The sequence below is a fragment of the Monomorium pharaonis genome, chromosome 11 (genome assembly GCF_013373865.1).
Source record: "Monomorium pharaonis isolate MP-MQ-018 chromosome 11, ASM1337386v2, whole genome shotgun sequence".
Taxonomy (NCBI): Eukaryota; Metazoa; Arthropoda; class Insecta; order Hymenoptera; family Formicidae; genus Monomorium; species Monomorium pharaonis.
The window spans coordinates 12,752,645-12,769,420 of NC_050477.1; the positions used below are offsets into that span (position 1 = coordinate 12,752,645).

Genomic DNA, 16,776 nt, shown 5'->3' on the forward strand with positions numbered 1-16,776 from the left:
TAAAGGTCTTCGTGGAACATCACAGAATACGCAGTAATCAGATCATCAGATACAAGATTCCCCTAATAGTATATGTCAGAAGATTTATCTCACTTTTTCGTATATTTCAATTAGATCATCTTATCGTCTCCACATCAATTTGTTTCGAAAACTCTTGATTGGTTTCAATAATAATAATTGGACGGACTCATTTAATTTAACAGAAAATTAGCTTTTTTAATTAAACACGTTAGGCGAGTCAAAAATTTATTTATATTGTATATAAAGAGATTCTGCGAGAGTTACTGTGAGATAACGTGCATGCCAATATGATAATAAAAATAAAAGTATGAAAAATGATTAAAAGTGTAAAAAAAAAACATGTAAAAACATTTTTCTGCATGATTTAAGTTATCTATTAGAAGATAAAAACTGTAATAATAAAAGTTGTTTGTGTAAGAGTTTATTTATTATAAGTAGGCCTGCTTATTTAAAACATAATTAAATAAAACATTTATAAATTACAATTACAACTGCTTATATTGTTCTACAAATCTAACTTTGAAAAGCTAAATTCGTATCCTTTAAATTGCTAACGATCTATTCGTTAAATCTCTTTTTATATCAGTAAATAAGCCTACTTCTTTAAAATATAGTTAAAACAAAACATTTATAAATTGTAACTACAATTGCTTGTATTGTTCAACTAAATTTGGAAAAGTTAAATCCGTGTCCTTTAAATTGTCGGTAATCCATTTATTAAATCTGTCGTCGATTTCTGGTGCTAATACTTCTTTCCAACTATCCGTCTTTCCTTGCCGAATAAACATATCCGGTTTCATCGTTTGGTTCAAAGTTGGATGATTGACCATAGGATTCTTGCGGAAATTCTCTATTTTCAAATGCTCCACTAACTTATTGATTTGTTCATCAGTGTAAGTTTTATCAAAGAATGCAGCAATTTCTTTTATATTCCTCGGTAAATCCTATGCAAAAAGAAAAAACTTTAATTTTTAACCGTATTATCTTTAACCTTCTCAGTAGTCGCCTTTTCCAATTTGGCATTTAAAGATAAAGAAATATTTTTTTTATTTTAAATTACTTGGTAAACGGAAGAAATTGACAAAAAATATTGTGTGCCACACAGATGAATCGGCTTTTAGTATTCATGCAAGTAGACATATTCTAAAAGAATGCTAAAAAAGCCGACTTTTTGCATGCCTTTGTTATACAAAGTACTATATTTTTAAAATAAACTCTTTATTTTTAATTTCTAATTCCTAAATTACCTTTATTTTTTAAATGTTCAATTTTAGCATTTTAATTTTATGAATTTTGTTGTTTAATATATAAGAATGTATTTTATTATTTAGATTTTTAATTTATTTCATAATTATATAACTCTTTTTTATTAGAGGAGAAGGTGGTAATATGGCCACTGATCATTTATATTTTATTTAATAACTTCGTTAATAATCAATGTTTTGAGTTAAAGTTTTACATTATATTCGTCAAAGTGTTGCTTATTAGACTTTCAATTCAAAGTTATAAAATATTTATTATATTATATATTATTTATGAAAATGTAACGATGCTGCATAATGGGCCGAAGAGAAATAGAGATGGTAATATGGCCACTACAAAAACAAATGTAAAAAAATTGGTTTTGTTTAAAAAGATCACAGTATTTTGTTAGAAACATATGTATTTATATAAAATAAGTTGTTATATTGAAACAGGTGATTTTTATTAATATTTAATGGAAGTTAAATAAAGATATCTTAAATTTAAAAAATCTTATTCATATAAAGGATTTAAAAAAATTAACAACCTTAAATTAAGCCTTCAATCGATTTATCGAGAAATTTTGTCGATGTGGAGATCTCAAAAATGACCATATTACTAGCACACTTAGATGATATTGATAACATCCTATATCATCGTTTAATTTTGTATAACTCGAAATATATACAGCCAAATAAAGAGTTAAATAATAAGAAAGTACTCAAGTGTACATACATTTGGGTGATAATGCAGTTAAGCTTAAAAGAATGAGAAAGTACGTGTACTTAAATGTTAAAATGTACCTTAAAAAATTTGCGAAATACTTAAAAGTAAAAATGCCTTATACCAAACGTTGACTGTTGTGTTTTATTATATATTAGTGTCATTATATAATAGTAGGTTACTAAACAAATGATATATGATCATAAATCATAAATAATTACTAGAATTCGTCAGCTAATAACGGAGATAATATGGGAGGCAATATTATTCGCACTGGCCATATTAATACCTTCTCCTCTATGGGTTTGTGCCTGAATTAACGAAGCCGTGTAACGGAGTCTGTCATCTAAGCTTATTTATATAAGATTTAAAAAATTCAAAATAACAAATTTATAATAACAGATAAAGATAAATTAGTGTACGTCTTACACTAATTCGTTTAGTTCAAAATAGTTTTAAAAATATCATGAAATAATATATATTATATTTTGACATGTAAAAAATATTTAGCCTCTAATCTTAAATACTTTTCAAGAAATTACATTTTCTTTAAATCGCTTTTCTTTCTATTTTATTTGTTTATTAATAATAATTAATCCTCAGGTCCTTACTGTGTAACCCAGAACGTCGTTGTTTTCTCCTAAATATCTTTTGAACTAAAATACTTATGGCACTCTATCTAGGATATTCCTTTTTTTATGTCTAAAGTTTAAATTAAGAAAAAAAGATTCAAATCCTTACATTTATATCACTAATTTAGGTGTGTATAGATACGGATAAAGTTAATATACCCATTACATCGTTTTCGTGACAAAAGGCATATTGCGTTCTAGAATTAACAATATTCGAAAATTAAAGTATTACCTAAAATTGGAAAATTTTTTTTTCCCCTTTCGAGAACCAAAATAACTTATGTCGGATAATATATATAAAAAAATTTCTTATTTTATATAGAAAATTTTTTGTAGTAATTAAATTTCCTCACCTTTATCAGATCTTCATAGAAGATAAACATCATATTTGCTCTGTGTCTCATTTTCCAAGCTTCCTTCACATGTTCCCAATATGGGCTCCATAATACTGAAATTACACAAGATTATAATCTTAAAGCGGCTGAGAAAAAGTACATTAAGTTGAAAAAAACTACTCGTTATTACAAATATTTTGCACTTACCATTGTTATTCATAAAATTATTACAAAATTGTTCAAAAGTTCCTTGAAAATCCATGAAATGTTTATGGAAAATGTAATATGAGACTGCTACATCCTTTGGATTTCTCGCAACATAGATAATCTATAACAAAAATAGCCTTTAAAAAATGTCTTCGCTTTCTATAATATATTCCTTTGATACATAAATAAAGGTAAAAAAATAATAATTTGTTTTCCTTTACACATTATTTAAATCAATTGAATTCTACTATATGTATATATATATAATACATGATAAATCTTTTGACGAGTTTAAAATTAAATTTTGAAGTGTTGTTAATTTTTTAATTTTTTCCTAAAGTTGATTATTTTTTCCTGTTTTTTTAAATATAGCGTTTATATATGTTTAGCATATAATATGCATTTAACTTACGAAATATTCAGAATATACCTTGCAAGTGCTATTTACAACTGTCGGTAACAACTCAAATGGCAAGTGACTTTTAATGAAACGGGGCGAAGGCTGATCTTGTACAAATTTGATGCTATGTTTTTCTGTATTAATCCTGTCAGAAATGTATTGTGGTACCATATAGTCATCATACAGTGCTCCTATTCTAAATAAAGAAACATTCCTCTGATATAGAAGTGTTTTATAATAAAAAAATAACAATTATTTTATTCCATATTATTATATATATTATATCTTGTATATCATACAAGAAAAAAATAGAAATAAAATAAAAATAGAAGTAAAGATCAAATTTATATATTTTTTATTACATCTAAAACGGACTCTGATCTGACAAAATTCTCTAAAAATTTTCATTTTTAGTTCTAAAAGTATAGAACAATATAAATTATTATGGATTAATTAATTGTGTCTTACTTTTTTACGTATGCATAAAGTAAATAACATAAATCAATTTTTGTAAATAAGACAACTAGCTTTTCACAAATATGTGCATATTGCAAATTGGATAATTTCTTTAAAAGCAGTTATGTGTTTTCTTTACATTAATTAATCTATGATTTACATAATGTAATATAAAACACTTAAAAAACTGTCTATTTTCTTACAATTTTACATTAATACTTCTATATGCAGAATCACCACAGAATTCTTTATGTAAAAAGTTTTACTTAAATTCCATATAAAAATTCCATATAACTCCATTAAAACATAATGATATACATATATATATCTTTTATTTTATTTGTTCTCCACATTTGTTCTCCACATTTGTTCTCCACAGATTATGCGTTTAAAACATTTTTCCTTAAAATTGTTTACTGATATAAATATATATTAATTTTATCTTAATATATCTTATAATAATCCTATATAATTTTTAAAATAAAACATGTATATAATGTATATACTGTACTCTATAAAAGGAAATCTCTCCAATAAATATCTCTGATGTGCTTCATTAAAATTCATATCATTTGCCACCAGCCATATAAGTTCCTGTGTCATCGTTGTACCTAATTAATATAGTATATAAATTTGATTAGTATTTTTCTCAATAACATAAAATTGTACAATTTTTGATTCTTAATTAAATTATTTTTAACAATTTTATTATATACAATTTTTTAATAACACTTTTCAAAATATTAAATTCATTTCCAATTTTTAGGACACAATAGTGTTCAAACTTCTTATAAAAGAAATTATTTTGATTGCCAAATATATTTTTCTTCCATTTCATGATTCATGTATTTCATAATTTTGCATTTTATTTGTTGTGTCACGCATTTATTTTTTTTTATTACAAAAAATGTACGTGATTTTATACATATTACTTTCTATAAAAAAAAACGATTTTCTGACTTCATGTTTCAATGTAAACTCTTCGATAATAACAAAACAATTTATTTAATGATTATGCTTTGTCACAGTTCTTTATTTCTGGAACGTTCTCTTAACATATATTTTGAACGTTAGAAAGAACATCACCTTCGCGCGTAAATAAAAGTTTTAAATTTATTATTTATATTTAACAAATATATATCGTATTTTTCTTATCTTTTTTTAAATATACGAGAAGTTAAAGAGCATTGCATGATATCTGAATGTTTAATCTAATAGAGAAACAATTTACCTGATCTAGGATAGGTAACAATCCATGTATCATCTGCACGAACTTCAAAATTATATATCTTATCGCCATCTTCAACATACCTATACGGCAGGAACCATTTTTTCTGACCGACTTTAACAAAGCCACGTTTGTGAAGTGGAAAGAATTTTAATAATGCAGTCGCTAGTTCACCCTCGACACGTTTCATTATTAAATCCTTAAAAGACATGCTTTAGTAGCAGCCTTCTTGCCTACAAAGTCGACTGTAATGTTTGGAGTCTCACTTGACACTGCCTTTATGACTAATAATCTGAAAAAACAAACTATTGCGACGATGTAGACCTACACTTGTTCACTTTGTGACAAACTGCTCAATGTGTTTACATAAATATGAGAACGTAAATAATACGTTTAATTTCATATTTGTATGTAAATATTATTTTTTGAATATAGCATATCGATAAATATTTCGGTGAAATATAAAATAAATCAAGACTTTGTAAAATAAAGTATAAATTATATTTTGTATGCTTTATATTTTTAACTCATATTTTACTTTACAACCCGACGTTTCACATATCCATATAGCAGGTTGCAATATCACGATATTCATCCGGAAGCCTTTTATGTTAACGGAATTAAATTTATATAAATAAAATATTTTTTGGAAACATTAAAATTAAAAAAAAATTTCGAAGAATGTTTCTCAATTTTATCGTGCCATTCTTCATTAGATAATATTATCTATAAAATTTAGACTTTATTTTTATCTATATCTCTTGATAAATTAAACAAATAGTTTTCCTTATTAAATTGCACAATTATATTTAAAAAATATCATAGTCGAGGTGGCGTTTGCACAAAGATTAATCAGTTCAATCAGTATCAAAAATAGTACAAAAAAAATAATTTTGACTTAATACTTGCATATTAATATATATAATCTACATGCTAAATTTATTCGCTTGTGTCGTATGCAAAATATAAACATCCGCATAAACGTATACAAACGTTTCACGTGATATGCACACAAAAATACCGTGCAAAACACCGGGAAAGCACGTGTTTTGTCGTGGGCGCACGAGTCACGACGCGACGGTGGACACGGCCCGGCGCGGAGTAGTGGGAGGTCGCAAGGTCCGGCGATGGACAAATGACGCTAATTGTAAGAATAATTATGATTTAGATGATTTAAATAATTAGGATTTAGTTTGTAATAAAAAATTAAGTAGGTACTTTGAGAATATTAATAACACAGCCACACAAAAAAGTAGTCTAGCCTGTACACCAGACCCATGTATTCCTATGGAGACTAACCTAACTGATACTACTCTAACAAATGTGGAAATTAATTTATCAATCTGAAACAAAAACTATTAACAGCTAAAAATCTCATAGAAACGTTTTCTGCTCATATAATCACTAATCTGGAGATTTCTGTCACGATGGAGACGTCTACTTTACTTTTAATTATTTTGACAGCAAGTATTTATTTATATTATTTTGTGCTTCACAAATTAATTTACTTTGAACGGCTGAATATTCCGCATGTGCAACCTATTCCATTGTTGGGCAACATGGCACCTTTTATTTTTTGCTGTATAAGCCATTCGGATCTTCTACTAAAATTATGTAATCTCTTCCCAAACGTAAGATATTTTGGCTTCTATATGATGTTTCAAAACCAATCTTTATTATCCGTGATTCGGAACTAATTTCTACAATCGCTATTAAATAATTCGATAAATTTTGCGATAATAATGATTTCGTGAATAAAACTCTCGATTCGATAGCCAGCAGAAATCTGTTTAACCTGCGGACTGATTTAATTTAACCGAAAATTAGCTTTTTTAATTAAACACATTAGGCAAGCCGAAAATTTATTTATATTGTACATAAACAGATTTTGCGAGAGTTACCGTAAGATAACGTACATGTCAATATGATAATAAAGATAAAAATATGATAATAAAGATAAAAATGATGAAACGTGTAAAAAAACAGGTAAAAACATTTTTCTGCATGATTTAAGTTATCTATTAGAAGATAAAAACTGTAATAATAAAAGTCGTTTGTGTAAGAGTTTATTTATTATAAGTAGGCCTGCTTATTTAAAACATAATTAAACAAAACATTTATAAATTACAATTACAACTGCTTATATTATTCTACAAATCTAACTTTGAAAAGCTAAATCCGTATCCTTTAAATTGCTAACGATCTATTCGTTAAATCTCTCTTTATATCAGTAAATAAGCCTACTTCTTTAAAATATAGTTAAAACAAAACATTTATAAATTGTAACTACAATTGCTTGTATTGTTCAACTAAATTTGGAAAAGTTAAATCCGTGTCCTTTAAATTGTCGGTAATCCATTTATTAAATCTGTCCTCGATCTCTGGTGCTAATATTTCTTTCCAACTATCCGTCTTTCCTTGCCGAATAAACATATCCGGTTTCATCGTTTTGTCCGGACTTGGATGATTGACCATAGGATTCTTGCGGAAATTCTCTATTTTCAAATGCTCCACTAACTTATTGATTTGTTCATCATTGTAAGTTTTATCAAAGAATGCAGCAATTTCTTTTATGTTCCTCGGTAAATTCTATGCAAAAAGAAAAAAACTTTAATTTTAAACCGTATTATCTTTAACCTTCTCAGTAGTCGCCTTTTCCAATTTGGCATTTAAAGATAAAGAAATATTTTTTTTATTTTAAATTACTTGGTAAACGGAAGAAATTGACAAAAAATATTGTGTGCCACACAGATGAATCGGCTTTTAGCATTCGTGCAAGTAGACATATTCTAAAAAAATGCTAAAAAAGCCGACTTTCTGCATGCCTTTGTTACACAAAGTACTATATTTCTTAAATAAACTCTTTATTTTTAATTTCTAATTCCTAAATTGCCTTTATTTTTTTAATGTTCAATTTTAGCATTTTAATTTTATGAATTTTGTTGTTTAATATATAACAATGTATTTTATTATTTAGATTTTTAATTCATTTCATAATTATATAACGCTTTTCTATTATGAGGTTGTGCCTGAATTAACGGAGCCATGTAACGGAGTCTGTCATTTAGCTTATTTATATAAGATTTCAAAAATTCAAAATAATAAATTTATAATAACAAATAGAGATAAATCAGTGTACGTCGTACACTAGTTCATTTAGTTTAAAATAGGTTTAAAAATATTCTGAAATAATATATATTATATTTTAACATGTGAAAAATATTCAGTCTCTAATCTTAAATACTTTTCAAGAAATTACATTTTCTTTAAATCGCTTTTCTTTCTATTTTATTTGTTTACTAGCTATGCCCTGCCACGCGTTGCTATGGCTCTCTATTCTTATGCTACGTTTTTTTTCAAATTTTCTTTGCTTCCGTTGTTCAACTTTCAAGAGCCTTGCTTTACTGTTGCTCTTTTTATTTTATTTTTGAATAAGCATTTATCTATCTTTAATAAATCTAATATTCATTTATTCACGTACTTCTAACTTTTTTTTCTAAAAGCTGCCATGGATTTAGAAATCCATTCAAAAGACTGTTTTAAATAAGTTCCTTTTTTCAATAAAATAACAGCCACCTTTATTTTTCTTATTACCTTAATTTAAACACGATAGAAACATTCTTCACCTCTCCCGGTCTCTCCCGTCTCTCCCCGTCTCTCCCGGTCTCTACCCGTTTCTCCCCGTCTCTCCCCGTCTCTCCCGGTCTCTCCCGGTCTCTCCCCGTCTCTCATGGTCTCTCCCGGTTTCTCCCCGTCTCTCCCCGTCTCTCCCGGTCTCTCCCCGTTTCTCTCCGTCTCTCCCGGTCTCTCTCCGTCTCTCCCGGTCTCTCCCCGTCACTCCCCGTCTCTTCCCGTCTCTCCCGGTCTCTCCCCGTCTCTCCCGGTCTCTTCCCGTTTCTCTCCGTCTCTCCCGGTCTCTCTCCGTCTCTCCCGGTCTCTCCCCGTCACTCCCCGTCTCTTCCCGTCTCTCCCGGTCTCTCCCCGTCTCTCCCGGTCTCTTCCCGTTTCTCTCCGTCTCTCCCGGTCTCTCTCCGTCTCTCCCGGTCTCTCCCCGTCACTCCCCGTCTCTTCCCGTCTCTCCCGGTCTCTCCCCGTCTTTCCCGGTCTCTTCCCGTTTCTTTCCGTCTCTCCCGGTCTCTCCCCGTAATATTACATCGTTTCCGTGACAAAAGGAATATTGCATTTTAGAGTCAACCATATTCGAAGATTAAAGTATTATCTAGAATTGGAAAATTATTTTTTTCCCCTTTCCAGAACCAAAATAACTTATGTCGGATAATGTATAAAAAAAAATTTCTTATTTTATATAGAAAATTTTTTGTAGTAATTAAATTTCCTCACCTTTATCAGATCTTCATAGAAGATAAACATCATATTTGCTCTGTGTCTCATTTTCCAAGCTTCCTTCACATGTTCCCAATATGGGCTCCATAATACTGAAATTACAGAAGATTAGAATCTTAAAGCGGCTGAGAAAGAGTACATTAAGTTGAAAAAAACTAATCGTTATTACAAATATTTTGCACTTACCATTGTTATTCATAAAATTATTACAAAATTGTTCGAAAGTTCCTTGAAAATCCATGAAATGTTTATGGAAAATGTAATATGAGACTGCTACATCCTTTGGATTTCTTGCAACATAGATAATCTATAACAAAAATAGCTTTAAAAAATTGTCTTCGCTTTCTATAATATATTCCTTTGATACATAAATGAAAATACAAAAATAATTTGTTTCTACACATTATTTAAATCAATTGAATGCAAGAACTCTATACTATATGTATATACATGATAAATTTTTTGACGAGTTTAAAAGCAAATTTTGAAAAATGTTGTTAATTTTTTAATTTTTTCCTAAAGTTGATTATTTTTTCCTGTTTTTTTTAATATAGCGTTTATATATGTTTAGTATATAATATGCGTTCAACTTACAAAATATTCAAAATATACCTTGCAAGTGCTATTTACAACTGTCGGTAACAACTCGAATGGCAAGTGACTTTTAATGAAACGCGGCGAAAGCTGATCTTGTACAAATTTGAAACTATGTTTTTTTGTATTAATCCTGTCAGGAATGTATTGTGGTACCATGTGGTCATCTAATATTGCTCCTATTCTAAATAAAGAAACATTTCTCTGATATAGAAAAGTGTTTTATGATGAAAAGATAACAATTATTTTATTCTATATTATTATATACACATGTATATCATACCAAAAAAATAGAAATAATATAAAAATAGAAGTAAAGATCAAATTTTGTATATTTTTTATTACATCTAAAACGGACTCTGATCTGACAAAATCCTTTAGAAATTTTAATTTTTAGTTCTAAAAGTATAGAACAATATAAATTATTATGGATTAATTGTGTCTCACTTTTTTACGTATGCATAAAGCAAATAACAAATCAATTTTTGTAAATAAGACAACTAGCTTTTCACAAATATGTGCATATTGCAAATTGCATAATTTCTTTAAAAGCAGTTATGTGTTTTCTTTACATTAATTAATCTATGATTTACATAATGTAATATAAAACACTTAAAAAACTGTCTATTTTCTTACAATTTTACATTAATACTTCTATATGCAGAATCACAGGATTCTTTATATGAGAAGTTTTATTTAAATTCCATACAAAAATTCCACATAACTCCATTTAAAACATAATGATATATATATATTTTTTTTTATTTTATTTTATTTGTTTTCCACATTTGTTTTTCATAGATTATGTGTTTAAAACATTTTTCCTTAAAATACATTGTTTACTGATTCATGTATATATTAATTTTATTTTAATATATCTTATAATAACTTTAGTTTTTAAAATAAAACATGTATATAATATATATTATACTGTACTCTACAAAGGGAAATCTCTCCAATAAATATCTCTGATGTGCTTCATTAAAATTCATATTGTTTGCCACCAGCCATATAAGTTCCTGTGTCATCGTTGTACCTAATTAATATAGTATATAAATTTGATTAGTATTTTTTTCTTAACATATATTTTGAACGTTAGAAAGAACATCACCTTCGCGCGTAAATAAAAGTTTTAAATTTATTATTTATATTTAACAAATATATATCGTATTTTTCTTATCTTTTTTCAAATATACGAAAAGTTAAAAAGCATTGCATGATATCTGAATGTTTAATTTAATAGAAAAACAATTTACCTGATCTAGGATAGGTAACAATCCATGTATCATCTGCACGAACTTCAAAATTATATATCTTATCGCCATCTTCAACATACCTATACGGCAGGAACCATTTTTTCTGACCGACTTTAACAAAGCCACGTTTGTGAAGTGGAAAGAATTTTAATAATGCAGTCGCTAGTTCACCCTCGACACGTTTTACTATTAAATCCTTAAAAGACATGCTTTAGTAGCAGCCTTCTTGCCTACAAAGTCGACTGTAATGTTTGGAGTCTCACTTGACACTGCCTTTATGACTAATAATCACAGAAAACAAACTATTGCGGAGATGTATACATAAACTTGTTCACTTTGTGACAGACTGCTCAATGTGTTTACATAAATGAGAACGAAAATATTACGTATAATTTTATATTCATATTTAAATATTATTTTTTGAATATAGCAAATCGATAAATATTTCGATGAAATATAAAATAAATCAAGACTTTGTAAGTCAATCAATAAATCAAGACTTTGTAACATTATATTCTACTGTTGTGTTTCAGAAAAAATACTTTTTAAATTAATAGAATTAATTAATTAGGATTACTTTAAACTAAATGTATAATAAAAAAGATTAAGTCAGAAAGTAAGTGTTAAATAAATAATGTTGCTATAGAAAAGTCAAATTTTGTTACTAAGAATAATTATAGTTTTGATAATTTAGATAATTATAATTTAGTTTGTAATAAAAGGTTAAGTAGGTACTTTGAGAATATTAATTATTTTTAATAGAATAATAATTAAAAAAATAATAGAAAATAAGGCAAATGAGCCACTGCAAAATATTGTTGTAGTAAATATATTATATTGATAACTATAACAAATAAACGTTTCGATCTGTAATCAGATCATTATCAATATTGCGTTTTATATTGTACTTTTATTTTGTATAGAATAAATTTAAATTCTTCTTTCAAGAAAATGTATTCTCTTTCAAATATAGTTTTTGTAATCAATCTTAATAATCTTACTAAAAGTTAACATTTACTGAAATTAAATAATAATTTTTTATCAGATATTTCCTAGAAAAGAATTATTTATTTTGTTTCAAAATTTATATTTGGAAAATTTTTGCAATAATGTTGCAATAGTTTATGTAAATGTAAATTGTTTATGTAAATTATTAGAAGATATAGTATCTATTGCATTATCACAAAATATTAAATGATATTGTTGAAGTATAAAAGCTAAAATAAAAATTGATTTCTAACTATCGCATATTGATAAAATATGCCATCAAAAATGGCAAAGTGCGCCGTGATCATCTTAAGAAAATAACAATTATCAAACTAACAGAACGTATATTACTGGATAGGCCTTCGGATTAAAATCAAAGTTCGCGTTGTTGGAGTGCGTGCGCAACATATGCGTAGATAACAACTATTTTAATTAAGTCATATTGAATGTTTTATATAACATTCTTATATGTGATGTACTTCCAATGATATTTTATCGTAAATACGGATAGTAGTCAGTAGCACAATGTTATGCACAGTGTATACGTCGCATTGTTAGCCAATTTATTAAGTTAAACGTTTTTCAACAAAAGGCTTTAACATAGCTGCGATTTTTATTTACGCCTAACTAATACTTTAACAAATGTGGAAATTGATTCATCAATCTGAAACAAAAACTATCGACAGCTAGAAATCTCATAGAAACGTTTTTTGCTCATATAATCACTAATCTGAAGATTCCTGTCACAATGGAGACGTCTACTTTAGTTTTAACTATTCTGACAGCAAGTATTTGTTTATATTATTTTGTGCTTGGCAAATTGACTTATTTCGAACGACTGAAGATTCCGCATGTGAAACCTATTCCATTGTTGGGTAACATGGCACCTTTTATTTTTCGCCGTATAAGCCATCCGGACCTTCTACTAAAATTATACAATCTCTTTCCAAACGCAAAATACTTCGGCTTCTATGACTTTTCCACACCAACCTTTGTTATCCGTGATCCGGAACTAATTTCTACGATCGCTATCAAACAATTCGACAACTTTTGCGATCATAGTGATTTAGTGAATGAAACTCTCGATCCGATAGCCAGCAGAAATCTGTTTAGTCTGCGAGGGGATTATTGGCGCGAGATGCGAAAGCTCCTTAGTCCTAGTTTCACATCCAGCAAAATGAAAATGATGTTTGAACTCATGAGTCAGTGTGCGGAGAATTTTGCTAATTTTGTGGCAACGGAATCTGGAAAAATCGGGAAAACATATGATATGAAAAGTATACTTAGCAAATATGCTAACGACACGATAGCCTCGTGCGCCTTTGGCATCAGTGTGGATTCTTTCAAACATCCGAACAATGAATTCTTCATGATTGGCACTAGAGCAATGAATTTTGGGGGAGCTTGGTTAACTTTCGCGTTTTTCATGCATAAAAATTTTCCATTCCTGGCAAATCTCTTCAAGATACGAATGTTTGGTCCAAAAGTAGAGAAGTTTTTCAAAGATATCGTTGCTAACACAGTTAAGGCCAGGGATGAACAAGGAATTATTCGTCCAGACATGATTCAGCTGATGATGGAAACCAGAAATAAGAATATCGGACCCAAATTCGACATCAACGAGATGACTGCCCAAGCGTTCGTTTTCTTTCTTGCCGGATTTGATTCTGTATCAACAACTATGTGTTTCATAACGAACGAAATTGGTGTTAATCCTGATGTTCAGCGCAAATTGAGAGAAGAAATCGAGGACGTTCTCAGACAGACCAATGGTAATCCTACCTACGAGGCTATTAATGGCATGAAGTATTTAGACGCCGTGGTAAATGAGAGTAACAGATTGTATCCGTTAGCACATTTTCTTAACAGAGTATGCGTTAAAAACACTGAATTGCCACCAGTGACTCCGGATGGCAAACCGATCACTATAAAGCCTGGAGATTTCATATGGTTTCCAACTTATTCTCTGCATCGCGATCCAAAATACTATCCGCATCCAGACAAGTTCGATCCAGAAAGATTCCTTAACGGCAGTGTGGACAACTCGGTGTATCTACCATTCGGTATCGGGCCCAGAATTTGCATAGGTAATCGATTCGCTCTAATGGAAATAAAAATCATGCTGTTCTATCTACTATGGCATTGCGATCTTGAACCCGACATTAAAACCAAAGTTCCAATGGTATTAAAGAAGACATTGAGCATGACAGCGGACGGAGGTTTCTGGTTGAAGTTGCGAGCAAGGAGTCAGAAAATTCCGGTTACGTAATATTTATCAAACGGATACGACGAATAGTGATGTAGCATATATATTTCATTTCAAATGTCGAATATTTTGTTACGTATATTTTTTAAATAATTGAAGTGATAACATGTTCATGTTTACGCAAAAGATTTTTAAACAATATGTTTATATAAACTGACAAATATTCATTCATTCAGCTGTTCATATTTTTTAGAATAGTTTGAAATAGTTTTCGCTTATACTTAATTAAAAATTCACATCCAAACAGCAATAAAATTTTTAATTTATCTTTTAGAATTTAGTTCTATTTTGGCGAGATAATATAAATCTTGGTCAATTATACTCTAAAAAGGACGAATAAAGAAAAAAAATGTATAGCTCTTTACTTAAAAAAAATATATATATATATATTTTTTTTTCTTATGTCTTGCAATTGAATATAAAAGGTAACTTTATATAACGTCTTAATATAATATTAATCAATTCAGTATGTTTGTTGATTAAACACACTATAATTAACAAAACACAAGAATTATTAATACAGTAGAGAAAAAGATGGTAATATGGCCATCGATTTACATTATATACAATAACTGTTAATAATTAATATTTTAAAATAAAATATAATGATTATATTCATTAAAGTGTTGTTCATTAAATTTTAGATTTAAAGTTATGTAACATTTACTATATTATTGTGTATTATTAATTATAAAAATGTAGCAATACTGTATAATAAGCCAAAGAGGAACAGAGATTGTAATTATATATTTTTCATATTACACTAATCAATGTTGGCACAATAGAACTTAATTGTCACTGCCGAAATCATGAATAATCTCTTCGATATGGACGAAGAAGACATCGGGCATTAAAAAATATTGTTATGTGGGAAGATTTTTGTAGCGCACATTCGACTTTGCGGATGCAAGTGCTCTTACGTCGTATATCTACCAAATACACATCGCGATAAAAACGTATGAAGCAAGCGTTTGTTTGCTTTGACAAGTATTGAAAGTACGATGGCGCACATATAATCAGCGTAGGACGAGTGTGACTCACTTAAATCTCACTGAAAAACCATGACGTCCATGTGTAGAGCCGTTCACCCTAATTGCGCGTCTTAAGTAAAATATACTTATGTGTGCGTTATACATTTGACACATGTATACATTTTAAAACGTGATCAAAATTTGACGTCAAAATAACTTGTGTTTGTTACCTAGGTTGGTTCATTGGTTACAATTACGGATAAAAAAATAGAATTAAAATACAATTACAGATATACTGAAATAAAGTAAATATTAACTTTCACTATTACTTTGCTATAAGTAACGTTGTTATAAGTAACGAGTTACTGCCCAACCGTACCATCTAAATGCAATTATAATTGGTGATTATAACTAAATAACTAAAAAATGAAGAAGAAAGTAATAAGATTAAATACTTTTGTTAAAGTTTACTACAATATGTCCATATATGTTTATATTAGTCTCCTTTCTTTTGTAAAATTTCTGTTTGATAAAAAAAAAATGATATAGTCATACTGAAAGGATAAAAACTAATTAAAAAAAATAATTTATATTAGTCTTCTGTCTTTTGTTAAATTTGTTTGAAAAATAATAGCCCTACTAAAAAAATAAACACTAATTAAAAAAATAATTTTTGCATTATTTTTTTTAAAAAAGCTAAGTATGAAAAATTGTCCATATATAATCATATATATTCCGGAATATATATAATTATATATGGACAATTTTTCATACTTAGCTTTTAAAAAAAAAACAGTGCAAAAATTACTTTTTAATTAGTATCTATCTTTTCAGTAAGATTATTATTTTTTATATCAAACAGAAATTTGACAAAAAAAAGGAGACTAATATAAACATAATATGAACATATTTTTATATATTTATATATTATGTTTTTATATAAAACATTTTTTCCGGCTTAATAACATTATATGTATATGCATGTAAAATAAGGTAATAAATAATAAATAAGTATAAACAAAATTCATTATATTTCCAAGAATACAGCGCAATTCTAGGGTAATGTCGGTTCTCGACTAATCCAACACTTTTATAGAGAGAGTGCAAAGAATGC

General features: G+C 28.2%; 3 protein-coding genes across 4 annotated transcripts; 1 reads left to right on the forward strand and 2 right to left on the reverse strand.

Annotated features, from left to right (window-relative positions):
- Nucleotides 1-86: 86 nt before the first annotated feature.
- Nucleotides 87-5,693, reverse strand: LOC105828518 (sulfotransferase 4A1). The gene is made up of 6 exons (XM_036294178.1): nucleotides 5,248-5,693; nucleotides 4,528-4,627; nucleotides 3,591-3,756; nucleotides 3,161-3,281; nucleotides 2,972-3,066; nucleotides 87-965 (listed from the first exon to the last, which is right to left on the reverse strand). Exons 1-6 carry the CDS (start codon nucleotides 5,453-5,455, stop codon nucleotides 663-665), a joined length of 993 nt encoding a protein of 330 aa, XP_036150071.1. The 5' UTR covers nucleotides 5,456-5,693; the 3' UTR covers nucleotides 87-662.
- A 193-nt stretch (nucleotides 5,694-5,886) lies between these two features.
- On the reverse strand, nucleotides 5,887-12,024 carry LOC118647979 (sulfotransferase 1C4-like). Of its 2 annotated transcripts, none has more exons than XM_036294176.1 (6): nucleotides 11,439-12,024; nucleotides 11,119-11,218; nucleotides 10,183-10,366; nucleotides 9,775-9,895; nucleotides 9,586-9,680; nucleotides 5,887-7,833 (listed from the first exon to the last, which is right to left on the reverse strand). In XM_036294176.1, the coding sequence occupies exons 1-6, from the start codon at nucleotides 11,644-11,646 to the stop codon at nucleotides 7,531-7,533; spliced, it is 1,011 nt and encodes a 336-aa protein (XP_036150069.1). In that variant the 5' UTR covers nucleotides 11,647-12,024; the 3' UTR covers nucleotides 5,887-7,530. The 2 variants fall into 2 exon arrangements, with proteins under 2 accessions (XP_036150069.1, XP_036150070.1); XM_036294177.1 differs by having other exon boundaries at nucleotides 10,201-10,366; nucleotides 11,439-12,022.
- A 692-nt stretch (nucleotides 12,025-12,716) lies between these two features.
- On the forward strand, nucleotides 12,717-15,475 carry LOC105827842 (cytochrome P450 9e2-like). The gene has a single exon (XM_036294175.1). The coding sequence runs from the start codon at nucleotides 13,174-13,176 to the stop codon at nucleotides 14,692-14,694; it is 1,521 nt and encodes a 506-aa protein (XP_036150068.1). The 5' UTR covers nucleotides 12,717-13,173; the 3' UTR covers nucleotides 14,695-15,475.
- The last annotated feature ends 1,301 nt before the right edge of the window (nucleotides 15,476-16,776 follow it).